Source organism: Eptatretus burgeri, chromosome 8 (assembly GCF_056783735.1).
Source record: "Eptatretus burgeri isolate ZD-2024b chromosome 8, Ebu_testis_v1, whole genome shotgun sequence".
In the NCBI taxonomy this organism is placed as follows: domain Eukaryota; kingdom Metazoa; phylum Chordata; class Myxini; order Myxiniformes; family Myxinidae; genus Eptatretus; species Eptatretus burgeri.
The window spans coordinates 72,736,134-72,758,471 of NC_140968.1; the positions used below are offsets into that span (position 1 = coordinate 72,736,134).

At 41.1% G+C, this 22,338-nt stretch overlaps 1 protein-coding gene and 1 long non-coding RNA gene across 2 annotated transcripts; one reads left to right on the forward strand and one right to left on the reverse strand.

The window, feature by feature from the left end:
• Window positions 1-1,090: 1,090 nt before the first annotated feature.
• LOC147022033 (uncharacterized) lies at window positions 1,091-12,823 on the reverse strand. The gene is made up of 3 exons (XR_015061048.1): window positions 12,602-12,823; window positions 6,200-6,384; window positions 1,091-1,617 (listed from the first exon to the last, which is right to left on the reverse strand). It is a non-coding gene; the product is annotated as an uncharacterized LOC147022033 (long non-coding RNA).
• A 247-nt stretch (window positions 12,824-13,070) lies between these two features.
• UTS2R (urotensin 2 receptor) lies at window positions 13,071-16,450 on the forward strand. The gene has a single exon (XM_085892590.1). It carries the CDS (start codon window positions 13,587-13,589, stop codon window positions 14,712-14,714), a length of 1,128 nt encoding a protein of 375 aa, XP_085748716.1. The 5' UTR covers window positions 13,071-13,586; the 3' UTR covers window positions 14,715-16,450.
• Window positions 16,451-22,338: the final 5,888 nt, after the last annotated feature.

Below are 22,338 nucleotides of genomic sequence, written 5' to 3' on the forward strand. Positions count from 1 at the left end.
GTTTGTGCAATTTCTACATTGGGCTGCACATGCAATGTGGTGCCATTCAGGAGCGCATTGGCACGAAAGCCCTCAACGACCTATTTCCTGTTCTCATGGTTTCCATAATATTAGAATATACACAGCCGCAAAGAAAAACATCACTGTATCATCACCAAGTGGAAAAACTCGAGCATTCTGGCATTGTAATTACTTTGGAACCAATGATGTTGTTGCCCACAAGCAAAATCTTGATTGTTGTTTGTCTTATGATAAGAGGGAGTAGGATTTATCTTGGAATACTTTAAAATGATCCTCTTAAGCTTCATATAATTCAATGAAATGCTTGAAAAGAGATTGGTGCTACGCTAGATGGAATACTCAACAAATCAAATGTACATAATCATGCATAAAGCACTGCGCCAATGACATTACATGATATACAATTAATTGATCAGACAAAAAATGTGGGCTGAGAGGATGGCTGAGATTAGAGGTGCGCACACTCACCTCTGAGTCGTGTAGCCTGGGTTCGAATCCTGACCCAGCTAGAAACTGTCGTCCCAGTGTTTCGCAGTAAAGGTGATTCATGAATACGTGTGGCGTCCTTCAGATGGACGTTAACTGGGCATCCCATCGGCTGGCATTAATTGGTTTGCTTTATTTTCAGGTCTGGTGGTTTGATGCAAAATAAAATGGTGATTCCACAGGAGAAGGCTCAGTGCGTCGAATGGTTCATCGAGACAAGATCTGACACAAGTTCAGTAAAAATTTCCGTACAACGTATGAAAAGAATCTGTCATCGCAGACTGGTAACAGAGAGTGGTACAAGGGGTTTACGGAGACCGGAATGTGAGGATCTGGGGCTCTGAATCCCCCCCCCCCACATGGTCTTTAACCCTAGTCCGACCAACATATTTTTACTGCCTAATCTTACCAGCTGGGGTCTTTTTGGACCCCAACTCAAAAACCACTCAATTTCACTAAATCTGCCGAATTCCATCAATGATAAAAACATGGTATTTTACTGATAAACTCAACAAACAAAGGAAAAATTAAAATAAATATAAAATCTAAAATTCACCCACCAACTGGGGACTTTTATGACTCCCAATTCACAAGCACCAAATTTCATTCAAACTGCTGAAGTTTTACATGAATGAAGAAACACAATTATTTGAAACGGATGACGTTTTCGTGATAAAGTAAACAAACTTATGCATGAAATTTTTTTTTTTTTAAATTGGAGAACTCGCTCGATACAACTATGACGTCAAGTAATCATATATGCAAAAAAAATTAAGCGACAACAACTGGGGTCTTTTTGAACCCCAAAAAGGATTCTCTTGTAACTCTGTGCAACAAGATGGGATCTTAAAACATCATATATATTTATATACAACATGTGGTATGGCCTTCTCCATGATCGCTTGGTGGGTCCATTTTTCTTTTCGAAGGACACGGTGACCTCAATCATTTGGCCATAGTATGGCCGACTGTTAGCCATATCGCGGCAGACTCTTGCAAAAGATGGCATGAGATCTATGAAGGAGAAGATGGCAGCGAATTCTAGCAGACAGGAAATCCACCTTCATGTCCCTCCGAAGTATGGTTATGGTCATTGATACAATACCCGACCTGAGATCGAAACACCAGGATTACAGGTTATGGTCAGGCAAGTAATTGAACAAAACATCTTAAAGGAGAGTGGGGGCTGCATCTGAGCCATCCTGTCAGCATCCTTGAGATGAGCAAGAAAACTGATTGTCTCTCAGTTTACAAGAACTTTGTCGATATTAACAAAGGTTTCCAAGCTTTAACCTCCCAACTTATAGTCAGGAGGCCCAATGCAGAATAGTGTACGACCCTGCTGATTCCGTGTTAGAATAGTGCAACAGGTGTAAATTGACTGTCCAGACACACAGAAACGTGAATCAACTTGTTGTCAACTCTGGATATGGATAGTATGGCCGCCATGACAGTTTACAAAATGGTCGCCATTAAATACACTTTTCGTCATATTTCAGCCGCAAATTGACATGAAATTACAAAATTAGGGTCGATTTCCATGTTTTTGAGCATGCCTGAGCTAATGGGAGTATAGAAAAAAACATTGCTCCATCCATTTTCTTAAAATAATATGACTTGTTTTTCACTATATTATTTTTAAAGAAATGTTCAGGCTCGAATTAGAATGTCTGATTATACAAACCACAATCAATGAATTTTACAACTTTGCTATAAAATGAACCTAAACTACATAACTGTGTGTTTTTCTGTTACCCAGGACTAACTGAAAAATGAAAGCCGCAAGATTTCTCACAGGGGGTTCAAGGGATCGAGAAGAAGAAGAGCATGTAGACTGGAATAAATGCTTTATTTGCCAGGACAGTTCAAAAACTATCAAGTCAACGCCACTTCGAAAGACTACAATCGTTGGTGTGAAAACTGTAGCTGAATGTTGCAAAGAAAGAGAGAAATATAATGACGCTAAATATGTTGACTCATTCTCAAGAATCAGAAAATATTCTGTACCGGAGCACGTCGAAAAGATTCAATGGCACAAATTCTGCTATAGTGACTTTACTCACGCACAAAAAATAGGCAGACTTAAGTCAAGGATTCAGCCACAATCTGTGACTTACGCAGAAGAGATACCTAGACTATTATAACTGTATCCTCTCAATTAAACTCTCAACTACAAGCTGGTCAGTGCGATAGAATCATCTACATATTTTCTCCCCATATAACAAACGAATTGATGGAATCTGTAATTGTTGCAAACCTCAGGCATTTACCCATCGCTGGCTGCTTTAATCGCTGATCGTCCTTTGAGCCTCCATGCCAGATATTCCACCACGGACATGCTATTTATTTAAACCCAACAATACATCGACGTATGGAATCCAACGGACAAATCAGGGACATCTCTCGAGATGTCAATCCTGTTTAACACCCAGGTTTACTTTCTTGCTCACGGTGGCTGAGGAATTGGTCTGCAAAGGGGGTAGAAGTGTAATTAAGAATGCTGACGTTTTTCAAAAGACGCATCATGAATATAAGTTGTTGTCCACATTAATAGTTGTTTGTCGTGTCGGAAGTAATTTGCCCTTTATTGAAGGTTTGAAATTGTCCAATTATGTTGCTCGTGTTGAAAATTTGACCAATTCACTGCTGCTTGAAATTACAATAATAGAGAGAGAGAGAGAGAGCATGTTGCTCGAGATCAAAGAATTCTGAAATTGGAGCCACTGGAACACATTCGACATTGTTCTTTCAAGCTTCCCTTTTGAAGGTTTAATAATCTTTTCCAACAAATACAATTACATTTTCTTATTCAACCTTTGCTCATGTGTGTTGATTGAAATATTATATTGTTTAAAAGTGCTTTGGATGGTACAACTCACACCGGTGAATCAAGATTACGTTGAATGATTTTGAATTATAGTTGTTAGCATGATTTCACTTCGCTCGTCGGAAAGGTATCATAAATTATGGGAGGATTTTGATATTTATTCAAAACAAATACGGTTCCAATTAGAACTTGGGACTCCTCCGTTGAGAATTTTCATAGCCTGTCACTATTCTCCATCTGATGAGAGTACGCGTTTGTGGTTGTGTATAGACAAGCACTACGGCAACCAAACAACAAAAATTCAATGAAATCAATGCAACAAACACGCAAAGACATAAACAATACTCGAGAGAGTTCATAGAACACCTTACCCCGTGCAGTCTTGAGAAAAAAAAAGACATGGGAAGGGTCTTTTAAACTCCTGCTCATTGCGTTTCCGAGGACAATCTGTATTTCCGACGAGTCACCATTTTCTTGATAATTGGTCGAGTGTAAGCCTGGTGTTGGCTTAGCGGTTAAGGTGGCTGGCTTTGGGATCTTAGGGTCCTGAGTTTGAGCGCGTCTCGCGTTGAATTACCACCAGGCGGGGTTGACTCAGCCCGTCATCCTTCCGAGGTCGGTGAAATGAGTACCAGTGTACTGGTATAGAGGCACAGCATCAGTGGTATAGTCACACCCCAACAAAATGATAGCTCCTCGGCAGCCAAGCTGCCATACGCAAGAACAACAAGAATTGGTCGATATGACGTAAAATGCCGTAATATGTTGTCTAAGTACTGCTAAATTGCAGGTTTGTGTTCCGATTCATGTTCTGTAGGATTTAAAATATAAAACTCAATTTCAATCAACTTGTTCCTCGAACACAAGCTGACGTCTGTACTCTGTAGACAGACAAGCAGACTAAGTAAACCAACTGCTTAACCCTGCTTTTCGTTTCGTACGTGGGGTAATAAATCATATGAACTTTTGTTTCAACCTAAGACCAGGTAGGATATGGCAGCACCATTCCATTGTCAGGGGAAATATTCTCCAGTGCTCTGGATGAAGGTGCTGTACATAATTAGACTTCATGGTAGCCCAGATATGGCTTGGCTCTGCAGAGTTTTCAAAGGTAGAAGCCAGCCTTGGAGGATATGGTCAGCCAGGAACATGTTGTGGGTGATGGAAATGTGGAGGAGCTCCATAAACTGCATTATAGTTTGAGGTTGATCGCAGAAATCAATCTGTGGGATACTGCATGGACTTAATGGAGGAACGCATGCAGGTAGCTGACAAATCTCTATCTCTATCTCTATCTTTATCTTTATCTTTATCTTTATCTTTATCTTTATCTTTATCTTTATCTTTATCTTTATCTTTATCTTTATCTCTCTCTCTCTCTCTCTCTCTCTCTCTCTCTCTCTCTCTCTCTCTCTCTCTCTCTCTCTCTCTCTCTCTCTCTCTCTCTCTCTCTCTCTCTCTCTCCATCAGTGAATATAGATGCAGCTGCAACTAAATTTGTATGCAGCCTGTGGCTGCTGGCTGCATCATTACTGGGAGTAATTACTGCATCTGCATCATTTACTGCATCAATTACTGCAGCATTACTCTGCCAATGATTCAATGCCCCTGTTCCCAGTAAGCTGGAACTCATTTTGGTGACCTTGGAAGGATAACAGGCCAAGTAAACCCACCTGGTGTTGTTTATCTGCACAAAAGGGGCTCAAACTCAAGACCCTAAGATTTTAAGGCAGCCACCTTAACCATTAAGCCAAAACCAAGCTTGACTGTTACGTGGATGAGATATTATCCATCATAAGATGGAATCATCTGCAATGTGGTAAAGAGGATTCTTTTTTAATGAAGCAGAGAGGTTGGTGGTGTATAACGAGAGCAGATGATATTCACAACATTCCCTGATGGAATACCATTCTTCATTGGAAGAGGAAAGGAGATGATGCCAACCGGAGCATATGGGAAAGCTTGCATGTGGGAAAGAATGTGGCCAACCGGTTCAGGTTAGGGCCTTTCACATCATTGCCAAGTGCAAGTATCTTAGTGATCAAGAATAGGCGTAATGTAGTTTCAAAGGGTTGGGAAATATTAATTGAGATTAATACTGATGTCTTGAGTTATGGGGCATCCGTCCTTTACTGGGATAGCATAAGAAGCATGTGCAGGACGTATTGGCCAGGGCAAAACCAAAAATGGTGTTCTGAGATAAAAGAGTTTGAGGAGAGATGAGAAAAAAAAACATTTTACACTGATGCACGTTTTATTTTACATGATTTTTACATTTTGCATGATTTTTACATTTTGCATGATTTTTACATTTTGCATGATTTTTACATTTTGCGTGATTTTTACATTTTGCATGATTTTTACATTTTGCATGATTTTTACATTTTGCGTGATTTTTACATTTTGCATGATTTTTACATTTTGCATGATTTTTACATTTTGCATGATTTTTACATTTTGCATGATTTTTACATTTTGCATGATTTTTACATTTTGCATGATTTTTACATTTTACATGATTTTTACATTTTGCGTGATTTTTACATTTTACATGATTTTTACATTTTGCATGATTTTTACATTTTGCATGATTTTTACAAAATAAAACTTCTTCGTCTTGTGTTGAGCAATTTACTCTACACGGTGCACGGAGAAGCTTGCACATGAAAGTAGGTATCACACAGGAAAAAAAGACCATTATGAGATACCGGTGTACTATGAACACAAACTACAAGGAGATTGTAGACAGCTGACAAATACATATGGGATTTGAATGGGTATCTGAGCATCATGAGCCATCAGGTCAGATGGGGGCTGACAGAATGACCGAGATGTAAGCAAACACTCATCTCAAAGCTGTCTTACCTGGGTTAGAATCTCACCCCAGCGATAAACCGTCATCCTGGTATTTCACAGGGTGATTCATCAATGTGTGTGCTGCCCTTTTGATGGACGTTATACAGGTGCCTCGTCTACCAACATTAGTTGGTGGATGTTAAAAATCCCATGATGTCCTTCACGAAGAATAGGCGAGCTACAAATTCAAGTTCCTGCGCAAACAAGCAGAGGGCAATGAATCAGCGGCACTGCCACGCCCTCAGCCAATGGTGCTACCCCGCAGCCTTGTGCTGCATACAAACGAAGAAGTTCAGATGGGAATGTTTGTTTGTGTGTGTGTGTGTGTGTGTGTGTGTGTGTGTGTGTGTGTGTGTGTGTGTGTGTGTGTGTGTGTGTGTGTGTGTGTGTGTGTGTGTGATGAAGTGAGACGAGGTGATAGGGTGATCCAGGTGGTGATGTTTTTGTTTGCGGGCGGAAGAAGGCTGATAGGCCTGTCATGGAAGGGATATGTTTTGGCATCCTTCTTGTGAATAAGAGTGATGTTTGTGATTTTGTAGTGTGAGATGAGGTAGCTTTCTGTGAGGGACTTTAACAGGACCTTAGTGAGAATAGAGTACAAAGCAACTGCAGAGGATTTCAGAACAGATGCAATTTGCACCAATAGCTGAAGAGGTGCCAAGGCTGGCCCAGAACATTTTCCACCTTCAAGCATAATAAATCTAAAAGAAATTCCATACAATAGCCTGTAAGTGGGGACACAGGGGGGGACATAGGTTGGGGGCAGACATTTTCAGCATGAACAGATATTAAACACTCTGCCTTGTCAAATGATGTCAATCCAAATTCCATTATTATGAGTGATATCACAAATGAGATTTCACTGGTTTATACCAAGTCTTTGAACAGAAGGGAGTTTGGATCTGAGGTTGGCCTGCTTTGCGGCCACCTGAGGATGGGCGCACACTGGCTACGACCGTTGAGAAGAGATACTAAATCCGTATGGGGGATTAGTTTTCCAGGTGGAAAATGCAAGAAGTTTGTTTACAATTGCCTCACCACATACCATGGGTCTTGGCATAAGGCAAGAGAGATGGATGCATGAAATGATCAACCGATGGAGAGGAATGAGAAAAAATATTTGAGTCAGAAATCCCAGGCACTATTGATGTTGGCAACTGAAGAATCGTTTGACCAATATTTGTGAGAAACGACAGCCTGAAGGCTCATTTGGTCCGCCGGGCTGAACTGCCAGACGTGACACCACCTCGATAGATAGAGCTTGAAAGACAGACATTTTAAAGCAGGATTCTGGTCGGAAGAACTGCGGAGGCAGATGAAGAACAGGATTATCTTAAGAAGTGAAGGAAGTTTAACAACAAAGGTTTTTCTTCATTATAACAGTCACCAAATTGAAACTAACTTTTCATGTGTTATATTCTGATGTTGTATTCCAAAAGTGAAACCCAACTGTGATTTCTACAATATTCTGAAGGTTCTAATCCCCCAATATTTCAGGATACAAGCTAAATGTCCATAACAAATCACTACGGGTTGGCCCATTTTGTGTTTTCATTTCAATATTCATCACCCCAATCAAGATTCTGGGATCCCAAGATTAGATACCATATAAATAAATACCAAGATTATATATATATATATATATATATATATATATATATATATATATATATATATGTATATATATATATATATATATATATATATATATATATATATATATATATATATATATGTGGTTGTTCGTCTATCGGCTGCTCCCGTTAGGGGTCGCCACAGCGGATCACCCGTTATGATCCGCATACTGATTTGGCACAGGTTTTACGCCGGATGCCCCTTCCTGACGCAACCCTGGTCGCCTCTTACGACACAGGGATAAGGATTGGGTTTCGCCATGATTCCGGGCTGCCCTACACCATATATATATATATATATATATATATATATATATATATATATATATATATATATATATATATATATATATTTTGTGGACTTCTCCCAATGTCTACTTGGATTTCATGTCGCTCATGTCCTTGTCTTGCATGTGTTGCATGCAGTCTACTCAATGAGTTCTGCAACTGGTAATATCTGGTAATTTACAGGGCGTTTCAAAAATCCAGAATCACTGGGATATTTATTTTGCAATTTTATTACAATTGCTAAAACTGCGAGCCATTCACATGCAAACCCATATCGATTATTATATGTAGGTTTCTTTGAACATTTCTTAACATTGACACTGATTTTATCACATTTGTTTTTTGATGTCATTGTTTAGATCTTCAATAGTGCGTGGTCCTGTGATATAAACCACTAATTTCACGTGTCCCCCAAAGAAAAAAGTCAAGTGGTGTTAAATCTGGACTACGTGAGGACTATTCTATCGGTCCACAATATCCTATCCACCTCAAGGGTATCGGCTCAAAAGAAATAACATAAAGGAAAATACCTTTCCTATGGTTCCAGACTTTTGAAATATTCAGTAAATTATTTTCTGCCAATGTACATTTTCAGTGAAGGTAACTATTTGGTGGTAGTAGGTCGGATAGCTCACTTGGTAGCCCGCTTCGCCCATCTTTGAGCCATCTAGTTTGTGGTCGATCCCAACGATTTCATTCAAACAAAACCGCGGTTCTCTTGCACTGCCAGCAGGGGACGATGCATCCCGACGCAAGGTATCTCACCGATGGGGATGTCATGTTTGCTGTCACGTATGCATTTGGTTCTGAAAGTCGCTTTCATGCCATCTTTAGAAGAGAGTAGGCTATTGTGTACTGGTACTTTTGGATAAATTTTGTGCTTGGGTTCCTCACACTCCTGCATACTGCCCTGCAATATGTATGTATATATATATATATATATATATATATATATATATATATATATATATATATATATATATATATATATATATATATATATATACATAGTACCATGAATGATACAATGATATCCTTTTTTTTGTATGATGCAGAGACCTATAGGTTTTCTTTGTTTTCAGATCTGGTGGCTTAATGTAAAAGAAAATGGCAACTCCACAGGAGAAAACTCAGTGCGTAGAATGGTTCATCGAGACGAGATCCGCCACGCAAGTTCAGCGTAATTTCCGTACAAGGTATGGAAGGAATCTGCCATCACGGACTAGTATCAGAGAGTGGTACAAGATGTTTACGGAGACCGGAAGTTGTCAGAAACAGAAAAGTACCGGTGGACCAAGCACAAGTGCAGCAGACGTTGAATTAGTGTGCTAATCATTTCAACAAAGTTCCAGAAAAATCACAAAGACAAATGGAGCTCACATTGAAGTGTATTGATGGTGTTAGCAAAACTAAAGAGTATCGTTGTATCATTTGTGGTTATAAATATATTAACAACCAAAGTTGTCCGGGTCTTTTTGGAACACCCTGAATAAAGTGCTCCAAACAAATTATTTTCGGTCCCTTAATCATAATTGTACAGATTCTTACTTTTTGCGAGGTAGTTGTTGAGGAATTTTGTTTTTCAAGCTAATCAGCTAATCCATACTCCCACACTCATATTCAAGACCTCATGATTTTTACAAAATAAAACTTCTTCGTCTTGTGTTGAGCAATTTACTCTACACTACAAAAGGAGCTGGGCAAGCGTGCGTGCGAGTTCCACCCACTGGCAGGACAGTTCGCCTGACTCCACCACCAATCTATATACTTTGGCCACAATTTTGGAACCCTTTAGAACGTACCCTTCCAATTAGAACCCTTTAGAACGCAGAAAGCATTAAATATTCCATTGATTCAACGCGGGGATGCTCGTTTGCTTTATGAGTGGAAGGAGGGTGAGAGTAAAGATGGGACAGCTTTGGAAGGGGGAGGTTGAGGCTTTGGTGGTGTGTGTGTTGGGGGGGGGGGCAAAAAAGATGGGACAGTGTTGGGAAGGGGGGGGGAGGGAGAAGGCTTTTTTTGTTGAGGAATGATCAGAATTGCATGTGTAAGTTTACTCACAGTAAAAATGTAATTGGTCACGTGTGCATATGTGTGTGTCACTTTAATGGGATGATGCAATCACCCTACAGGTAATGTGCTCGCCCATATCAATGAGGTTGTGGATGAAAGAGCTACTCACTGGCAAGATGCTCATTAATTCAAAGCAGCTTTACACAAAAACCATCATGACACATTATTAAAGCACACAGTTTGTGAAAGCTTTTCCATTGAACGCTCGAGGCTCTCTAAGAATAGGAATCAAAAAGTGTGGATAGCTCAGACATGGTGCTCAGAAAGGTACAGTCTCGAAGCAACTTATCCAGATAAGCTACACTCAGCTTCTTCAATGAAATGCCTCTTTTCTGTGCTGTCTCCAGCAGTGAAAACTAATATCCACCTTCGTGCCAATTCGTAAATGGATTGAAAAAGCCAAATGTGAAGCTTTTAAAGTTAAGACCATCACGGGCAACTTTCGGCAGGAAGATATAAATCATCTTCGATTTACGTTCTGCAGAATATACTCTTCTTTCTTTCTTTATTTAGATTTTTGGACATAAATTCAGAGGCCATTGCTCGTTGTGTTGCCATTGTTGCAAACGGATGATTGACAAGTGGCAGCTGCGACAGCAGTTCCAGCAAAAAAGAATCTGCTCCAACAGAAAGTGCAACCAGCTGAGAATCGGTGCAGAAAAACATCACCATTGCCATGTTACATTTCCCTCGAAGGGAAGTTAAGCCGGGCATCCCGTCTGCTCGCATTATTTGGAGGATGTTAAAGATCTACGATGTCTTTGGATGGAGAGTAGGCGAGCTATCGCCGGCACCCCTGGCCAAATTACAAATTCCTGCCCTGACTTTCTCGCCAACACGCGCTTGTCAAATGTGACGAGTTTAACAAACACCCCCCCCTCCCCCCATCGGAGTAGACCGGGAGGCCTTCTTCGTGCACTGGACCGAAATAGGTTGGAAAAAAAAAGAAGGGCTTGTTTCAATGTTGATTGATCATCATCGTTGGCCTATAATTGCACATTTCCCAAGCTCAATCCGCTTCTTTTTTTCTCATTGCTGCAGAAAAGATTCGGCACCATTGATAGAGCATTTCCATCTGACACATCATCAACGTCCCCTCTTTCAGATGAGCCAAAAGGGGAATTGCATAATCTTTATTTGAACTTGCTCCTCAGCAAATGGACATTGGAACTGGAAAATCGTGCTTCGCGTTTCATCGTTGCCAAGACGAGGCTGTGTCGATGATGCAGTATAGCGCTTGTGAACGTTGGGGGAAGGAATCTGCACGGGACTTGACCACGATGCTGGTCCACAATGGCCTACTGTTTACGTAAGAACCTGCAAGATCTTTAACAACCATCCATTTGGCTACCTAAATGTACACTATGTCCTAAAAGTAAGTGTCCACCACAGGAACCTTGCGATATGGAATAAAAGTCACTTTTACAGCTGTTCAGCATCTGCAACAGGCTGTCGGCTTTTGTGCTCAATTCCTCACGGAATTGAATGCAACTCAAACTGCTTTCTGGTGAGCTGTCAGAAGTGGATGAATCATCATCAAGGTGCTCGACCATGCCACCCATTGCGGAGAATGCCACCCTTTGGAGAGATTGAGTGCACTTTCCCTGTTTCCTATGAGGAGCACAAAGATCTCTGTTATTTCCATACTTCTCAAGGGGCAAAACGTTTCGGCAATGACTGGTAAAATTCCAAGTTACTCCTGTAGATCAAGCATACGATAGCTGCCTTGCTTCATTGGGATCCTTCCGATAAACAATTCACTGGCATTGTCAAATGAGGATCTAAAAATGGTGAACGCACAACAACATAAATAATTGGTTCTTCAATGTTCAATTTCAATTGGATTGTATAAACTTGAGGACTTTGAATGATCTATTTGCAACCCAAGAGGACCAAGACTTTCCAGCGATACTCTAACCTCATGGCTGTACCCAAAAGTACCATTTGATGAAACCACCCATTGGAAGTGGAATCCACAGCAGATTCACGTCCTGATGGTTTTCAGGTATATTCATCAACTACTGTTTTAAAGGAACAGCCAAGGAGTGTCGCAATTACGTTTCTCCTGAATTTAGACTTGCCATTGATATAAAACGAGCGTAATTTTGTGGGCCACCTTGTTGCACCTAATCTCATGGCAATTTAAGTCAACGAGAAGCCAAATCTCTGAATAGGACAAAGTATCCCGCCCCGGCTTGCTGCATCTCCTTTCCTCGACTACTCTCAGCGGGACGCGCCCATCCGGATTCCTTCCCGAGTCTAGCCTTCTGCACAAAAGAATGCACTCAGAGTGCGCAAGCAGAGAAAGAAGAGAGGCTTTGGCAAAGCCCTCACACACACACACAAAAAAAAAAGATCCTGAGGCTTCGAGAATCACGAGCAAACAGGTCGGCATAAGCCAGGATTTGATCCTTACCCCGAACAAAAACAACGGAGGTAAATCGTTTTCCAAGAGCGAGGGTTGCGGTAAATCTCTGCGCTGGTCGTGGGTTTCGTATACCTGCACAGAACGTGCAACCGATGTAGCGCTTCGCTTAGCACCATCTGCTGAACCCGTGAGAAAGACAGCTGGGCATATAAACACGCACAAAGTAGAGGTTTCACTCCAAGCCACATTCCTGGAATCTTGGAACCTGTCTGCTTTTTCATCACTGTATTTGTTTTGATTTTTTTTTCCTTTCTTTTTTTTGTCTAGATGTGTTTTTGCTTAGAGCTCTGGCTCCGCTTCGTGGCTCTGCGTGCAGAAGAGCCACGCTGTGATATCATGTACACACAGTGTCCATAAGCCCCTGGAATCTGAAATTGGTATGACTGCAGGCATACCAATTTTGTACAGGCGGGACACAGGTTCAGTTTCTGTCTGCACCCGCCCTCTATAAAGGCGATACGTCCTCAGGCCACGACAGGCGCTGTGGGACCACCCGTTACATGCTCGGGCTGCTGTTTTCTTTCGCGCTCCGTTCTCTGCCTGCATCTCTGATGGCATTCATTGGAACATGCAACTGAAGCAAAATCAGTTAGTGATACCAATCCTTCGCAAAACTTTCTGAAGGTCGAAGTGGATTCGCGCAGTTTTTGAGCATGTGGTGGTCTCGGTAATTGTAACTTCAATCTTCAGGCTGACCTCCGAAATTGCGCGCACCTCTGAGAAGTATTGGTGAGTCGAGTCAGTCCATCGCTGGCATCCTTATATGCATTGCGCACTGCGATTTGAATTGTGCTGTCCACTCCACTGTGTACACACCATCATCAATTTTCTGGTTTGACGCTGCTGGACCTGCATGCTGACGCTCACATCTACTTGCACATAGGGTGTGTAAACATCCCAGGTGTATTTATTCCAACACAAACCAAAATTAATCCACCACCGATTCTGCAATCAATCTTGCCTGACCTCAGTCATGGATGGAGCTGGTGTGGCAGCTTTGGTGGACATGGGCAATGCATCACAGTACAATGAGACGACGGGCGGTGCACCAGCCGAAGTCACCGATTTGGACCATCTGGCCATTACGTCCGTGCTGGGTGTACTGCTCTCGATCATGTGCATCGTGGGAGTCACGGGAAATGTGTACACGCTGGTTGTCATGTGCCAGTGGATGCGCACGGCTGGTTCAATGTACGTGTACATCGTCAATCTCGCACTGGCAGACCTTGTGTATCTATCCACCATCCCTTCTATCGTGTGCACCTACTTCGCCAAGGAGTGGTATTTTGGAGATGTTGGGTGCAGGCTCATCTTGAGCCTTGATCTCTTAACCATGCACGCGTCCATCTTCACTTTGACAGTCATGAGTACCGAGCGCTACCTGGCTGTGGTCAAGCCCTTTGACACGGTGAAACGCTCGAGGAGCTACCACAAAGCACTCACTGGGGCAGTTTGGATCCTCTCCGTGTTTTTGACACTGCCGCTGATGTTTGCAATGGAATTCCAAAAGGATGATCATCAGGACAAGTGGATATGCAAATGGACATGGAGTGGAGAGACGTATCGCATCTACATCACTGTACTTTTCGCTACAAGCATTGTTGCTCCGGGGATCATAATTGGATACCTGTACATCCGCCTGGCCAGGACTTACTGGGTTTCCCAAACATCCACAGTGGTCTCCAAGGACGTGAGGCGTACGCCCAATCAGAAGGTACTGTACATGATCTTCTCTATAGTCTTAACCTACTGGGCTTGTTTTCTTCCTTTTTGGGTGTGGCAACTTGTAAGGCACTACTGCAATTGTGCATCGCAACTTAGCGATTCAAAGCACACGTACATCAACTTTGTGGTCACCCTGCTCAGCTACAGCAACAGTTGCATCAATCCTTTCCTCTACACGCTGCTCAGCAAGAACTACCAGGAATATTTGAAAAATCGGCAGCGATTGGCCGGTCTGATGAGCGGAAGGAATGGCTCAGTCAGACATCGCATGAGTCGTCTGAGGAACATGTCACAGCGCTCTGTGTCTTCGTTCAGTCAGCCATACACCGAGTCCATAGCCGTTGCAACCTTACCACGCGTGGACAATGCCGATTGAAGATTCCATCCCTGAATGTGCTCGACTAGACCGGATGAAAGACTTGCATGTGTACATATCAAGGCAACCTTTCAGCTTTTTCAACTTTTAAAAGTGATGTGGAGCAGGATATGAGGGGGAGAGAGAGAGAGAGAGGGGGGTCCAAGATGTCGAATGTTTTTGACCTTTCACAAGCATGCACTAAACAATAACTTTTCCAACCGTTCCATCATGCGATGGAATATCGGAGGCGGTTTGAAGGGTCCTTGTATTTTACAAGCTTTTATTCAAGGAAAGGCAATTTTGAATGGACCTTTTAAGTACACCGGTTCCATCAACAAGGACATTCGTGGAATTCATCTTAATGAACTTGATGTCACACAACGTATTTTATTGTTATATATTTCTTGTGTTTTCAATATTTATGTGGAATTGTGTGTTGTCTGCTGTTTACGCATTTTCAGGGCGAAACTTACGCTCAAAGACTACGACGCACTTCAACCATAGACGGTGCATCCTCGGTCTGTTGCAACGAATCATTTACGCAAAAAAACGCACCTTGCCGTCGTACAACCGTTTGCATTTTGTTTGCAATAACCCACCGTCGATGTCAAAAATGCAAACGTTAACTTCTTGTGTTTTGTGACGCATGCACTTTGTAGAATTTGGATTTCCTTCCGTGAAAGTGTATGACCGTCCACTTTTTGTCCCAGGTCCGAGTTCAGGAGTGCAGTGGAGACGATGGTGGCAAGTTCTGTTGTTTGTTACAAGACAATTAAAACTTTGAAGAAAATCGTTAAAAGTGACTTTTATTGATGGCGCAATTGAGCGTGCCGAGGCACGTGCACATTTTGACCGAGTGTGACGTTGCGCGCCTAAAGTGTTTTACGTACCGATACTTGTCTGCCGGATTAACATCTGAATGAGAAATACAGCAGGCACCTAACTTATTAACAGCCCTGGGATGCCGCGGTCTATTTTGGATTTGCTCCAAATTTTGGATTTTGGAGCCTTGCTTTTACCAATCAAACCAATCAAAAATAGACTAATCTCACAAAGATCGGCAAAAATGTCAATATCTCCGTCAAATATAAACATAAAATCACAAAATTGGTGTCAAATTAAAACTTATACATTGAAGTATTAAAATGTGTTTTGTTTATGCTAATTAGCTCATTTGCATATTAATTAAATTTGACTCAAAGACAATAATTCCCACAAAAATGCAAGAATTTCCATTTTCTTTCCTTGTAATTACCACACATGTCAGTTTTTTGTCAAAAAACAACATTACTTAAGTGTTGCCAGATACAAGCCAGGTTGGTAAAAAATATATAAAAAATTTGAATTTTTTAAAGTTGGCTAATTAGCATAAAATACAAAGCACAATGAATCGTTCGAAAATCATGCGAAATCAGATTAATCAATATAATTAATTACCTGGGCCTGATACAATACATAACTGCGACTTATGATGTCTGTTGGTGTTTATGGGAAACATAACTATTTTCTGTTTGAGTAAAAGTAGTGGAAATAATTTTAAATGCATTGATATGCTAATTAGAATCCACCATTATGGAAATTCTCATTTTCCTAAATATCTCAACTTCTGGTACATGGAAATTTGTAAATCAGGAATCTACACATATGTTTGGAGGGTCAAAGGATAAGGTGAACATATTTCCTTTGTCGTCAGAGATGTAGAATAATGTTTGGATAGCTTAATTACATGAAAAATGGAAACAGCTTAATAAAGCATAGTGCAAATGAGTTATTTTTCTGGGAACATCTTTTTTCTGATACTTGGGATATATATGAACACCGTGGTATCAGTGAAAAATTGTCGCGGGGGGGGGGGGGTGCAAGGTAGTTCCCAATGGCCCCCGGCTCACCTGGAGCACTGACATGTGGACGCACAAGGGTCGCTCAAAAACGTTTCTACGAACCAGTTACTTACAGTCGTCCAACACACGGCTAAAAGAACAAAACAAAAAAACCTACAGAGGTCAACATATAAATAAATACAAACACTGTACATTCATACATACTTCTACATGAGAAAAATTAAACAACCTTGGTGGTTCTTCAACAATGTGAACATCTCATTAAGCAGAACATTTCCAACGCACCAAGTTTGGGCTCATCCAAACAGGGTGTTCGGTTTTGGATGTAATTCGGTTTGTGCTGTGCAGATTTGTAAAGAATGAAAGGCTCGGGAACGAAAACTCTCGTAATCGCAGTCCTCGTGCGGGGATTCCAAACAGGCCCCAAATCCCCTGGTGCTTGATCGTTCCTTTGTTCTGCCTTTATTTAATTTTGCTGCACGTGCCACGCACATTGCAGACACAGTCGAGTTAATCCTTTCCATAAATAACTACCGTTTGATATGAGAACCAGCCATCTCTGCTTTCAGTGCTCGAGGGGTTTAGGCCTTGCTGGGAATAAAGATTATAATCGAACGACTAATAGAACTCGCAGGATGGCCTAGAGGTACGCACCAGTGTGACCACTCATTTTCATAAATGCCAAGGTGAGCCAATGAAAAAAGCCAAGAATTCACAAGGTTTCGGAAAAGTGATGATAATAGAAAACCTATTTGCCAAGAAAACCTATAGAAAACCAAGATGCCAAGGTGAACAACGAATAGCCAAGATCTTGGGAAAAAAGCCAAGAAGTGGTCACACTGGTACACACAATCACCTCGAATCTGTCTGTCTGTCTATCCTGGGTTCGAATCTCGGCCCGGCCATCATCCCGGCGTTTCGCCGACGTGTGCGTGGGTCATCCCTTGGATGGACGTTAAATTTCGGCGTCCTGTCTGCGAACATTAGTTGATAGACGTTAAAAAATAAACCCACCGAGTCATTCGTGAACAGTCGGCAAGCTGTCGCCGGCACCATGGCCAAATTCCAAATTCCTGGGCTCACGACTGATGGGAAGGCAATGGCAAACCACCCAATGTAATCCTTGCCAAGGATGCTCTGTCACAGAGTATGGTACATCAGAATCAGAATGACTAATAACTTGTTGTATCAGCAAGCATTGAACAAGCAACGTGTTAAACTAACAGCTTCTAGTGATCGCACAGATAACAAATTAACTTCTTATCGCACACGAGCAGGGGTATCCGGCGTTGCCTGGTGCTGTTCCAATCCTGTTGGCAATTTGAAGAAATTAAAAAAAAAAAAATTGTGGGGGCCTAAAATACTTCCCCACACCCACTAAGTAATAGGGTCAGGGATCATTTAATATTGCCTTTTATGGAGCTACAAAGGCTGAGGCACTACAGAGCAATTTAAATAAATAAATAACATTGCACTAGCTCATGGGCTGACTTCAGAGAACTGAAGCCTTCACAAAATGGCAGATGTATGATTTTTTTTTTCAGGTTACAATTGTGGGCGGAGTCAGGCCAGGTATCCAACCAATACGGGGAAAGGTAGTCCATCAATGTTACATACATACATACATACATCCAAAAACAAATCAGCTTATATATATATATATATATATATATATATATATATATATATATATATAAAAAAAAATATATATATATATATATATATATATATATATATATATCAGTGTAAAGGCCATCAAAAATGAGGGGGAAAAGAATACCCCCTCCCAATCACAGAACAGTTGACAGTTGTTAAACAACTTAACCCATAAGCTTGTGGATTAACTTTTGTTTCATAAATAAAAGTACGATTATTTTAGAAATATATTGATCATCAAAGTGATAACGAAATTTCAAAGGACTGAGTAAAATTACTCACCCATAGATGTATTTTTTAATTTAAATAAAAATTACAAACATCTCACCTCTGGTGTTATAGGTGTGAAAACAATCAGAATGGTCATGCAATCACCCCAAAATCAAATGCATATCATAAAGGGTTTGGACGGCATAAATGATTCACCTTTCCTGAGTGGAAACAAAATGGCGAATAATGCTAACACTGATATTGTGACGTCACTTCCGTGAATGTGAGGTCACTTCCTGCATGACAGAAAAGTAAACACACAGAGTGTGTGTGTGTGTGTATATATATATATATATATATATATATATATATATATATATATATATATATATATATATATATATATATATATATATATATATATACACATTAGATAATACAAGTGCCATCACAAGCAACTTTGATGCAGGAGGCAATTATACCCATCAAAGCCTGTGATGTTATTTCGGAGTTCGGGTTGTTTGTCCGAGTTCTACACTTTATAAATGCTCAGCATCAAGCAAGGTAGCAGCAAGTACCATTTTTAAGGTGTTCAGTATGACTCAGCTGGGGTTTGAGCCACCGACCTCACAAGCTAAGAGCGAACGCTCGAACCATTATGCCACCGAGGGTGGTTATTCATCTTCTTCCTTCTATTATCTCAACTCTCAAAGTGAAGCTTGTTCAAAATTTCCATGACTTCTCGGTATACATTTGATAATGCAGCAAAGTAACTTTAAAGTAGCAATATCTAAGACCACGTAGAATTTTGATAACTTGAAATCTCTTTCACTGAGTATTCATTTCAGGCATTCTGCGCGCGACTGACCGCCATTGTCGTTTGACGCCATTTTGTTCAAACTACACACGTTCTGAAACTTACCCCACGACTCGTCCCTACACCCTGCGACTGCGAGGCGCACTCAAAGGACCCACCTCACATGTGACACTCAAAATATATTTCGATATTGTGGGTTAATTATTCTGAATGAGGTGAAATCTGGACAGTGTGAAGCAACTGTTCAAAATGTCATGTAAACCCCTCAACATGAACAGCGATGCAGATGGTCAATACTGCTGGAATTCTTGGATCACACACACAACCTGTGTGTGTGTGTGTCATTGCAACAGATAAACCTGTTAGTGGTTAGTAGTTGGCTTAGTGTTGGTTTCGTAGTGAGCGGTTAGTGGTTAGGATGGCTGGCTTGGAATCTTCGAGGCCTGAGCTCGAGCCCTGAACATTGGCTGCTGAATTAACACCAGGTGAGGTTGATTCAGCCTGCCATCCTTCTGAAGTTGGCGAAATGAGTACCGGTGTACTGGTAGAGGGGCACAGCATCAGCGGCATAGTCACGCCACAACAAAGTAATGGCTACCCAGCAGCCAAGCTGCCATACGCAATAGGGAGAAGATTGTAACATATCCCTGTGGTTTATCGAACCTTGCTCAATTGGTTCGCAGGCGCCAGCGGTGACCACTATTTTCGTTGTGTCTGTGTGTCTATGTGTCTGTCTGTTGGTTCGCGGGTGCCAGCGGTGACCACTATTTTCGTTGTGTCTGTGTGTCTATGTGTCTGTCTGTTGGTTCACGGGTGCCAGCGGTGACCACTATTTTCGTTGTGTCTGTGTGTCTATGTGTCTGTCTGTTGGTTCGCGGGTGCCAGCGGTGACCACTATTTTCGTTGTGTCTGTGTGTCTATGTGTCTGTCTGTTGGTTCACGGGTGCCAGCGGTGACCACTATTTTCGTTGTGTCTGTGTGTCTGTCTGTGACTCTCTCCAGAGCACAGCTCCATGACGTTTGATGCGATCTTGATGAAACTTGGACACAAGCTAGATATCATGGTCTAGTTGTGTATTTTGTATGAGGGGCATCCCACGCCCACTTGAACTTTTTATGTATTATTTATTTATTTTAATTTTTTTCTCGCAATTTGATTTCCTAGAAGCTGTACGTAATGTCCATAAGTACAACATATAAAAAAATCCGATTTGTTTTGGTCAATTTTGATGGAAGAGATCGGTTTTTACGGTAGGGCTTCCTCAAAAGCTTCCACTAACTCAATTGTACCGATGGTGGCATTGTTCAATAATGTCCACGAACCATCGTCACCTCCCGGCTAGTATTATTTATTCTTCCTCTCCATCTGAATATTTACCTTCTACTCCATCTTAGAGAATGCTGCGATTGAACGATCGGCTTCATGAGTGTAAACCAGATTTGTGTATTTCAATTTTCAATGACTTGAAGTCTCCGTTACCTGTAACCAGGCGGTCGGTATCGTACCTCCACGTGTTTGTACGTGATATTTCTATTGAGCAGCCAGTAGCTCGTTCCGAGACGAACAAGTTACACGACAATCTGGGAATTAATCAACTCGGCAGAACCTTCACAAAAACGCTGTGTTGTGACATGCATCATTGTCCACAAGTTATAGTCAAGAGTGGGTCACTGTCATATCCCAAATGTATTAAATGTTATGTCAGAAACCATTTACTATGTATTGCGATAAGATCCCGAACTAGAAGGGCACTCGGTAGAGTAGGTAGAGCGCATACCTCCGCCATGTAATGCCTGATCCAGGAGAACATATCAGGCCCAATTCATTTTTGAAATATCATTCTATATTTATTATATCCTTTTTGGCCCAATCTCTCAATGGGGAAGAATCGCTTTAAAAATTAAATAATTATTGTATCCAGATCTGGATTCGGATCTTCACCGAAATTGAATCAATTCTTCCTCGACACACACCCAACCTGTCCACCAAGTTTCGTCCGAATCTGCACACAACTTTTTGAGACATCCTTCACACAAATAAACAGACAGACAAACAGACAGAAAGTGGTGAAAACATCACCTCCTTCACCTTCACCTGGAGGTAATAAGAGTTTATTGGAACCCGTCTCGTGAGCGCCATCCATGAATCTAAAATGTGAATCAACTTCAACTGTGTCATGTACAATGTATCTTTCTTTCTCCATTTATCTTGGTTAAAGTATTAATTTTGTATTTTTTTTAGTTTGTATTCCATTATGAGAGCTTTGCAAAAATAACCTTTTTTTTTTAAAGATTACAAACAGATTTGGAAAAACTTCATGGGTTGTAGGGATGGCTCACGGTGCCGACAAAGTAAAACACAAACCAAGTCAGGATTATTGCAAAATGTAACACACCTTTTGTGTTTACCTGTGTAACACACCTGCTACTCGTACATAATACGGAGCAGCATCGTGTGAGGCATCCCTGCATCTTTCATTAATTTTGAACAAATGTTTGTTCCTTGAATAGGATTCATAAACGTGATCCTACCCCTGGATGTGTTGTTGGCGATTTGAAGAGGTTGTGATAATCTGAGCTGTTTGCAACCTTCACCTTTTGGTTGTGTGAGCCATCCAAAAGATCATTTTAAAATTTTCACAACCACCTTATTAACCTCCGCCATCGAATATCGGAGGTTACTGTTTTCACCCCTTTCTGTTTGTTATCTTGCCAAAACGAAGTTTTTGCAAGATATGTTAGTCAGCTTGTATGTTTATTTATTTATTTATTTATTTTTTGTCTGTAATCACGTATAAAAAATTCTGCAGAGCACAGTTATCATTGGAAATTTTTGAAACTTCACATATCAGAGGCCTATAGAGGTCCCTTTCAGTGCACAAAATTTTGAAGGTCAAGGTCAAAGGTCAAGGTCACTTTGTCGCAAATCAGCAGAGTCGACGAAACCCTTATTTTTTGAGTAATTTTGATCGGATCGTCTTCAAACTTCATGGGAATATAGTTCATGGTCTGGCGCTCAGTTGATTAATTTTTGGTGGTGATTGACCTTGACCTTCATGGTTAGCGCCTGAAGTCAAACATATTTGACCCCAAGGTCAAATTTTCAAGTTTTAGGAAC

What these genes read in the sequence shown, in the direction of transcription:
- UTS2R (XM_085892590.1), top strand. Translation starts at nt 13,587, where the DNA reads ATGGATGGAGCTGGTGTGGCAGCTTTGGTGGACATGGGCAATGCATCA.